The following is a 9,528-nucleotide window of genomic DNA, read 5'->3' as shown; positions in this document are numbered from 1 at the left end:
AGCCAAACCCAGCCAACACAGGGCGCAAGGCAGGAAACAAACCCCAGGCAGGGCGCCAGCCCACCGCAGGATAAATTATCAGACATCTTCATATTTTATATTTACAATGAAAGGCAGTCATTCACAATGAGCACAAATTTAGAAATTCAAGTTAGATCAGGTTGGGGAGCATGCAGTGGTACCACCACATGATGAAATAGCTAAACTTAGAAATTGGTGCACAACACTGATTGGACTGCATGGTGACAAAGATTAGTACTGCCATCTCCCAGCACTTGGATGTACTGTAGTTCACTTACTAGCTGGTGTGATTTTTTGGTGAAATTTGCATTTTTCCCAGGGTTTCTGTGTGAATGAATGTGAATGTTTGCAAGTGCACACTGCCATACACTGATGTATTATCCAGTGTTGGGTGGCTCCTGCCTTGTGCTGCCAGGATAAGATATGACAACAACCATCAATGGCCAAGCTAAAATCCACACTTAAATATATAGAAAGACAACAGGACTCTGTTGAATATTCAGAACTGTAATTGCTGATGGAGATGTATCCTGACCTTAATGTTTAAAAACTCAAGCAAAAGACATATCTCAGTTGTTACATTATCACCCATATTTATTCCACTATACAATATTTTCATGACACTTCAGAACATTCGTTTTAAGGGCTGCTTATAGTTCACTTACTTACTGCTGTAGGAAACAAATAAAGCCTTAAGGACTTATTACAAAGAAAGAAGTGACTAATAGTTACACCAGAGGTGAGCCATGTTCTGAAATGTTACTCAATTATTTACAAATACTTTTACAATTGGAGCAAAGGGAAGTTAAATGAGTCACTCAGTGAGTCACTTTAAGGAGCCTACTGATTTATAATTTAATAACCTCACCTATTGAGAGACATGCCTGGTAATACAACAAAATTAGCAATTATGTTTAATATATTCTATGTATGCCGCTAGAGACTTGAAATAACTGTGAAGGTAATATTCAACAGTGTATAATGTTTACATTGAAGCCATTTGAAAATATTTAAATAGTAGAAAGGGGAATGTCTCAACCTGAAAAAAACAAACTGTCTTTACTTTTCATGACTTCTTGCTGTCTGTAGTGCATTAGTATTCAACAACCAGGGCTATGTCATTGATCCAGCAAAGAGCAGACTTCATTGCTTGCCGTACCAAGGCCAGTTCTAACCCCACGTCTCATTAGGAAACAAGATTACATTGGCAGTGTTATTAATCAAAAATTGGTTGGTGCGATAGGTAATATTTAAAAGGAAATTTCTCGTATAAAGTGACACCTACGTACTGCATGCTATTTTTGATAATACTCTTCAAAAGCGTTGTATTTGGGGCATGAAAGAAGTGGGTGCACAGCCATGGTAACACTAAAAGTGCCAGCACTGATAATGCTGATGAGCATCATCAGTTTAAGTTTTGAATTACTTTTACAGTTTTTTCTTGACCTCCAAAAATATTTGAAATTTTGTTTTGGTGATTTTATTATTATTAAAGTTAACAAATCAATACAGGTAGACCTGGAAAATGGCTGTTAAACCTTTGATGATAAATATAATGATGAATGCTTGAAAAGAATTCTGATATACTACCTTGGTATGCAAGACTGGGTGTGACTGTCACATGGCTTGGTTACCACAAATCTCATAACTTTTAAACTTCAAGACACTGTGACTAAATTCTCCCAAACAAATGAACATCCTTTTGACCATGTGATCCATCATGTTGGTCCTAGATATTTGAACACAAATTACACTGAGAACAGAGCACAGATTTAGTGTATTTAACTCCTGAAACACAGTATTTCATGTCTTTTTGTTTTGTTGTAAATCTTTATTACATTAGGATGTCTCAAGTTATACAGTAGTTGGCGATATTTTCATGCTAAATATTGTTCACTATACTAAAGTACACCACACACTAGTAAGTAAGAGATGTATAATAAAAATCAAATTTTTGAGTGATGGATATTCACATGTGACAAGGAATCCCATTATTACTATGTCATTGCAAAGTTGTTTCTACTAGTTTGTAGATAGGGAAAATTTATTGGGCAAAAAAATAAATAAATAAATAAATAAACAAAAGAGTCTTCCACAGATCAACAGGAATTTCCAGCACTCTTTTGCCAGAACTGGACTCCTGTGACTCTGACAGTGACTGAGCCTTAGACTGTCATTTTTTTCAAGGCATTTTTATTATAAAAATTTTACTGACAAATTCAATTGTTTCATGTTTTTAGGTTTCCACAGTTGTAGACTTAAACAAAAAATGTGGTTATGTTGTTGTTTTATTTATGTGTTCAAAATAATCTTGTTAAATCTTGTAATATTTAGATTTTATTTCTAAAAAAGTCATTGGACTCTGTTGTTTTTCTGAAAAATTTCTTTTAGAAGAAAATCAAAAGCTTGCTTAAACGATGCTTTGCAGCTTAGGCAGTCTGACATTTCCTATATTTTGGCAAAGTTAAAGTTATGTATTTTTTGCAAAATTATATGTGTATTCCTAATTAATATTTTTTTTCATTCAATTGGCACCAAACTAAAGTGATTTATTTACACAATTGATCTACATGCTTCAGTTTTTCGCTTTTCACACACACACACACATATATATATATATATATATATATATATATATATATATATATATATATATATATATATTTTTTTTTGAAATATATATTTATAAATCAAAGTGAAAAAGTAAAGGACAACCTACCCAACAAATTGTGACAACCAAGTACGTGAAAGTGTGTTTGTTCATTATTTAATGCTTTTTATTGAGTAAAAGTGTGACCCTTTCTCCCTATATGTTGCTAATTAAATATATAAATAAGACCCTATAAATAAGAAAAAAATGACACTTTAAGTAAACAAATCTGAAATGTCTGGAAAACATTTTAAAAGATAGTAGTTCCTTATGTCCACTGCTGTAATGCAAAACAGCGACGATGCGATGCACTGTCTGTCCCTTTCATCTCGCCGTAGCAAAGGTTTATCGTTGCTCGGAGACCAGGTGTAAACACAAAGCACTGTCCATACAACGTGAAGCTTTAAGTTACTTTCGCGGAGTTAATCTGCAGTTTGACATTTTGTGCAAAATTTAAACTTGTTATAAATTCAATGTGTTTTCTTTATAGGTAAAAATGTAAATGTATAATTTATAATAGCAACACAGTGCCTACTACGGAATCATTTGTTAACACACTGTTGCAGATTTAGTTAACTCGGTGAACACTGCAACAAAATTGATAAGAGGAAGGTAGCGAACAGAAGTTCTACATTATATTACTTTGTTCAGATTTTTGCTTAAACTGATTGCCTTAAAGGAGACAAACAAATGGATTTTAACATTCGCCAACAGTTAACTTTTGCTGAAAAAAATAAAGGTGAGGTCTATTATGCTGTAGTAATATCTATCTATCTATCTATCTATCTATCTATCTATCTATCTATCTATCTATCTATCTATCTATCTATCTATCTATCTATCTATCGTTAAGTATCAATTCTTGGTCATATGTACTTTTTAACAGATACTGGTGCTTTAAGGACTGCTTACAACTTGATCAAAGCTGGGGCAGAAGAACGAGATGCCGCGGACGCCACAGGAAGATTTAGTACGGATTTGTTTGTAATCTGCGCAGAGCAGGCATTTCAGGTACTCACAGAGAGAGAGAGAGAGAGAGATAACTACTTGATATCCGTATTTTGGCTAAACATTGCTTAGTAATACATCAATTTGATTTTCTGTTATAATGTACTGGGTATATTCACTTAATTGCTTGGAGGCATAGTATACAGCGTTGCTGCCTCAACTGGCTGGAAACAAATAATTAGCCAGACGAATAAGATGCTGCGAATAAGTATCTGACTTCAGTCTCATCCGTCTGTGTGGCGTTTACACAGTCATAGATTTTACAGTCTACCTGCGTTGATTTCATCGCTACCTCCTTCCTTTTAATCCTACATTAAACCAGTGCATGATGTTTTCTTTTATACTTAATAACCCCGTCTTTAGAATATTGGAATGAAATGACTAAAATGATATAGTGCTTATGATTTTACTTTCGTTATTTACTAAACATAATCGTTGTGAAAATATCTGATGTCAATCATCCTTCCATTATCTAGTTGGGGGTCACTGAAATTAGTAAGGATTGTCTGGAAATGTACTTCAAAGAAAAATGTCCAGCCAACCAGTTCCTTGGAAGGGCTTACTTGTGTCAGGCACAACTGAATGCCCCAGGGTCTGCAGAAAACAGGGTAAGGACTGTTTACTCATTTGACTTTACGATTTGCGAACATTGTAAGAAATCCCCTACTTAAATCAATAGATTTCAGAATTTGTTGTGTTGCATCCGTGAAAACTATAAAATTGCATAAAGAACGCTGAACAATAAGAGCAACAAAATCAATTTTAATTATTCATTTTGTGGTATCCTCCTAATTTCACGTTTAATGTTAAGAACATTTTATTAGAAAAAGTAAGATAATAAAATTGATTTTTTTTTATTTATTTTACTGTTATTATTCAAGAATACTTTTTCATGTTTCTTTATGGCTATACTTCAGTCTGACTAATATATTTTATATCACTTTTACGAGTATCTTTAAGAATACTAGCCATAATTTCTAGGCATTAAAGCAAATAAACTGATTTTTATGAAAAGTTATTTTTGTGAAAGACACTTCTGTTAATGAATTATATATTATTACATCAATAGTATTTTAATTTTGAAATTTTACTGTTGTTTGGCATACCATTTAAGTAGTTAATAAATAACAAATGTTTTTTTTGCAATTCCTAAGGATGAACTTGAGACGGCATCAGCATATTTTATAAAAGCAATTGATTTTGCTAAACACCATCCAAGGTATGTTTGCTCAAAAATCATTGTCATTTTTTTTTTTATCTTACATAATATTCAAAAATTAACACCACTGTTCTATACTAAAATGTTTCATATGTTATGTTTCTGTTTAGAGAATGCTGTACATTTTGTACAATATGATAAATGAATAATAAATTAATGAAGAATTCATCATATTTATTAATGCATTTTTCTTTTAGAAATAGTAAAATCAGTTGTACAGTACTGTGCCATGTCATTTTCTAGTAAACAGGCAAAATAATAATTACATAATTATTCAGTTATTACGATATATAATGAATGAATTAAATCGTAGTTTAATTGTTTGGATTTTCTTTCCTAACAGATATCATTTTTTGATATTTAACACCTCTGTTCTCTACTGGCAAATGAGCAGACCATTTTCTATGCCTGGCTCTCGTAAATTTTTGATCCCTTCTTTAACTCATGTTCTGAATGCCCTGGAGGAAATTGGAGAGAGTGATTTTCACTGGAGAGCTACCCTTATGCTGTGAGTGTTTTCTAAAAGTATTTTCATTTGAAGCAAGTATAAATATATTCTATCTCCAGACAGTAAGTGAGGCACAATTCAAGGAATGAGAACCTGGGGCTTCACTGAAATGAGATGTTATGTATTCCCAAAATGCAGTTTTGCTGCACACACAGTAATCAGCTTATCTAAAGCTCTAAATGTAATACCACATCTTTAACCTTTAAAACACACAGATTTATTTGAGATTACTTTGTTTTTGTGGCAGAGTTATTGATGAGTGATGTAATCAGAAGCATGTCTCTTTATCTACATGACAGTTCATTGTTGTTTGGGGGTATTACAGTATGTGCTATATAGGTCTTATAAGATTAATTCAACATTCAAGTTATTCTTATGAGCATATTTTCAGAGGGTGCTGTATATATTTAAAAATATTGTTAAACCAACACACAAAATAAAGAGGAATAAAATCTAAATACAAAATTCTGAACATAAATGTACCCTATAAATACTGTATGCTATGTACCCTATAATACTGTACATGCACATACTGTATAGCAATGTATAGTTTATATGACACATTAAAATATACTGTATATATGTAAAGTGCATATATACAGTATATATAGGTTCATCTGCTTCCTTTGGCCCTGCTAGTATTCTTGAGTCACTGGCCAGCTACAGTAGATAGATAATTAGATTTTGCAGAAGCTCAAAAATACAGAAATATTACAACAAAAAATGACAACCTTGATTTTTTTGTTAATAGACCAGTCCAGGTAGATGTGGAACCCCAAGTATTTGTAGTAGTGGGTCACCTCAACATCCACTCCCAAGAAACAAAAGTTCTCTGCCTGACCCCTATATTCTGTCTTATCCCTCATGTCAATAGTACAAAACCATCAGAAATTTTCTGCAAGTGACATGACCTGGTGTTATAATTAGAGTCTGAGGTGTATAAGAAGAAGATAAAATGTTACAGGACTGTTCCTTGTGGTGATGCAGTGTTGTGCACATTCACATTAGAGACACAGTCCTTGAGCCTCACATGCTGTGGCCTGCCCAACAGATAGTCTATTATCCAGAACCCCACAGGCTCCTTCACCAACATATCCATGAGCTTATAGGGATGACTGGATGGTACTGAAGGCACTGGACAAATCAAAACACATAATTCTCATAGTGCTGCCAACTTTGTCCAAATGGGAACAAATCTTGTGGAGCATCTCCCAGTCTAATCTTTGCCCAATTGGCATACTGTAGTGCTCACAGGAGGACTCCTATAGTCCTGGACCAGGTTCTTGAGAGTGTTCATGATATGAGATGTGAAGCCTTCTGATCTGTATTCATTAGGTCAAGAGGTGTTTGCCTTTCTTTTTGAAATGGAACAACATATGATATTTTCATCATCAGCAGCATTTAATAGACTGAACAGGTAGGCAGTGCAGACCTTAAGTATTCAAGGATTAATTCCATCTGGTGGATTTTCTTTTTTGGAATGGTTTCCCCACCTGTTCATTTCTGATAGACAGCCATACTGATGGTTAGAGGTGGACTGATCACTGGCCATACTAACTGAAGTGGCAGTAGTAAAATATGTACATGGTGCTATTGAAGGAGCAAGAATGATGTGAGGGGGCTGGCCATTGGCGCAATGTGGTGGTGGAGGAATAGATAAACAATACAAAATTGTTTCATAACATTAGTTTTGACCTTGTTATCTTCCAGCAACTGAGCCCTGGATTGCCAGAGTCCAGTATCTATACTCAGTTCATTTCAAGCATCTTTCATGTTCTTCTGAGTGAGTTTCCCTTCACTCAGCTTTTTCTTCAGCACTCTATGTGTGACCTTCAAAGCCTCTGTGTAGTCAGATGCAAAAGCGTTCTTCTGATCATTCAGGAAACTTTTTAGCTCCTTAGTAATTCAGGGCTTGTTGTTTGGAAAAGTTGTGCCCTGTTTTTCTAGGTACAACAGTGTCAATGTAGTCTGAAATGCAGTGAGTCCTTCAGTATCATCCCCATCTGACTTGCACATCATTTCCCAATCTGTCTTTTGAAAACAGTCATTCAGAGCTATTTCAGTTCCCCTTGCTGATAAAAAAATCACTTCTTAACCCTATCATGTGGAGAGAGAGACGTCTTGTGGAATGAAATAAGCAGGATAGACACATTTTATTAATGTCTGCCAATAAATACAGACACCAGATAATATCTTGTGTAATTTGTGAATAATAAAAATAATCAAGAGTCACTATGAGTGAATAATCTTTGTCAGGTTTTAAAAGGAAATGGTATTAATAATGGTAATAAATGATAAAATTAGATTTTTGGTCTTTTATTTCACTGTCTTTTGTGACATAGGTATTGTTGATGTCATTAAATATTGCCATTTTAAAATTAATGCCACTCTTCACTTGGGGACTAGTCCTATGTGTGTGGATGTGTATGGCATTGTGAGGTGTGGTCATGTGTCTATGGTAAGCATCTTATGTAAAGTCAAGCATGTGGACAGTGATTGCCTGAGAAAACAAGTTTTTCTGGCAATTTCGTTTCCTTATTTTTTGGGTTTTTCTTTCTGAGACACTGGTAATGAGAGACACTTACTGATTATGAGCTTGCTTGAGCTTGTAAGTGAGTTGGAGTTGTATGTAGCAGAGCATAATTATGATATTATAGCAATAATGGAAACCTGGCTAAATAACAACGATGGGGATGAGTGTAACATAGAGGGATACACATTTTTTAGGAAGGATAGACAGAACAGAAAAGGAGGTGGGGTTGCTGTTCTTGCCAAACAGGGTTTAAACGTAAGTCATCTTCAGTTGGATGATGAGCCCCATCTTAGTGAGGACATGTGGCTTCGCCTGGAAAATATTGGGGAAGGAGGTCTTATTTTAGGAGTGTGTTATAGACCACCCAATTCAGACAGTAATTTCAACACACATGTTTTTAGTAATATCAAATAGGCAAGTTTACAGGGGGATATTATAGCCATGGGGGACTTTAGTTATCCAAATATTAACTGGGATAACCTTGCAGATGGAGGAGCACAAGAGCAGGAGTATTTAGAAGTAATCAGCGACTGTTTTTTAACACAGCATGTTAGAGCATCAACACGGGGTGAAGCCTGTCTGGATTTAGTATTCTGTAATAATCAGGATAGAATTGAGGGTGTAGAGGTGATTGAACCACTAGGGTCAAGTGACCATAATGTAATACAATTCTCAGTATTTTGTAAGAGTACAGATGCAAAGACTAAAATTGTTAAGTTGAACTTTGGTAGGGCTAATTTTAAGCAGATGTGACAAAGTCTAAGTAGGATAGACTGGGATAAGCTTTTAAATGTGGAGACAGCCGAGGAGCAGTGGAACAGGTTTAAAAATGTTTTACATGTAATGCAGGACAGATACATACCTAAATTTGGAATTAATAGGAAACTAAAAAAACTCCACAATGGATTAATAAAGATTTAAAAAAAAGTTGCAAAGGAAAAAACTGCTGTATAAGGCATATAAGACTAATGACTGCAAAGTGAATCGTAGCCGTATGAGAACATGAGGGCAACCATTAAGAAGGATATCAGAGAGGCTAAAAGACAGTTGGAGAGGAATATAGCAGATAAGGCGAAAGAAGACCCCAAGAGATTCTTTCAGTATTTTAGTAGTAAAAGAACAGCTAAGGAGGAGGTCAAGTTCATCACTAATAGTAAAGGGGAATTAAAAGATACAGGCAATGAAATAGCAGATGCCCTAAACTTACATTTTTCTGAGGTGTTTACAAGTGAGCAAGTGGATAACCTCCCAGAGGTAAACGCAACTACTAAGGAGGTACTGAGGGATTTGGAAATTGTAGAGGGAGAAGTGCTGCTCAGATTAAATAAGATGAAATCAAACAAATCACCAGGCCCAGATAATATTTATCCTTGTGTTCTTAAGGAGGCTAGTGAGTACATATATAAACCCTTGACACATATTTTTAGGAAGTCACTGAGCACTGGAGATTCCGAAGGACTGGAAAATGGCAAATATCATCCCATTATATAAAAAGGGTGACAGGGCAGATCCAAGCAACTATAGGCCAGTAAGCTTAACATGCATCACAGGAAAATAAATGGAAAGAATTATTAAGGATAAGATTGAGC

General features: G+C 34.7%; 1 protein-coding gene across 1 annotated transcript in view; it reads left to right on the top strand.

The window, feature by feature from the left end:
* The first annotated feature begins 3,156 nt into the window (after positions 1-3,156).
* Positions 3,157-9,528, top strand: part of LOC120540101 (cilia- and flagella-associated protein 46) — a 248,788-nt gene continuing 242,416 nt past the window's right edge. The window contains exons 1-5 of the mRNA XM_039770591.1: positions 3,157-3,410; positions 3,558-3,682; positions 4,156-4,287; positions 4,834-4,898; positions 5,242-5,406. Coding sequence (XP_039626525.1) covers positions 3,362-3,410; positions 3,558-3,682; positions 4,156-4,287; positions 4,834-4,898; positions 5,242-5,406 — 536 coding nt within the window. The 5' untranslated portion in view covers positions 3,157-3,361. The remainder of the gene's footprint in view (positions 3,411-3,557; positions 3,683-4,155; positions 4,288-4,833; positions 4,899-5,241; positions 5,407-9,528) is intronic.

This window comes from Polypterus senegalus, chromosome 1 (genome assembly GCF_016835505.1).
Source record: "Polypterus senegalus isolate Bchr_013 chromosome 1, ASM1683550v1, whole genome shotgun sequence".
Classification (NCBI taxonomy): Eukaryota; Metazoa; Chordata; class Cladistia; order Polypteriformes; family Polypteridae; genus Polypterus; species Polypterus senegalus.
The sequence above is the reverse complement of the archived record's forward strand: the minus strand, read 5'-3'. Positions and strand labels throughout refer to the sequence as shown.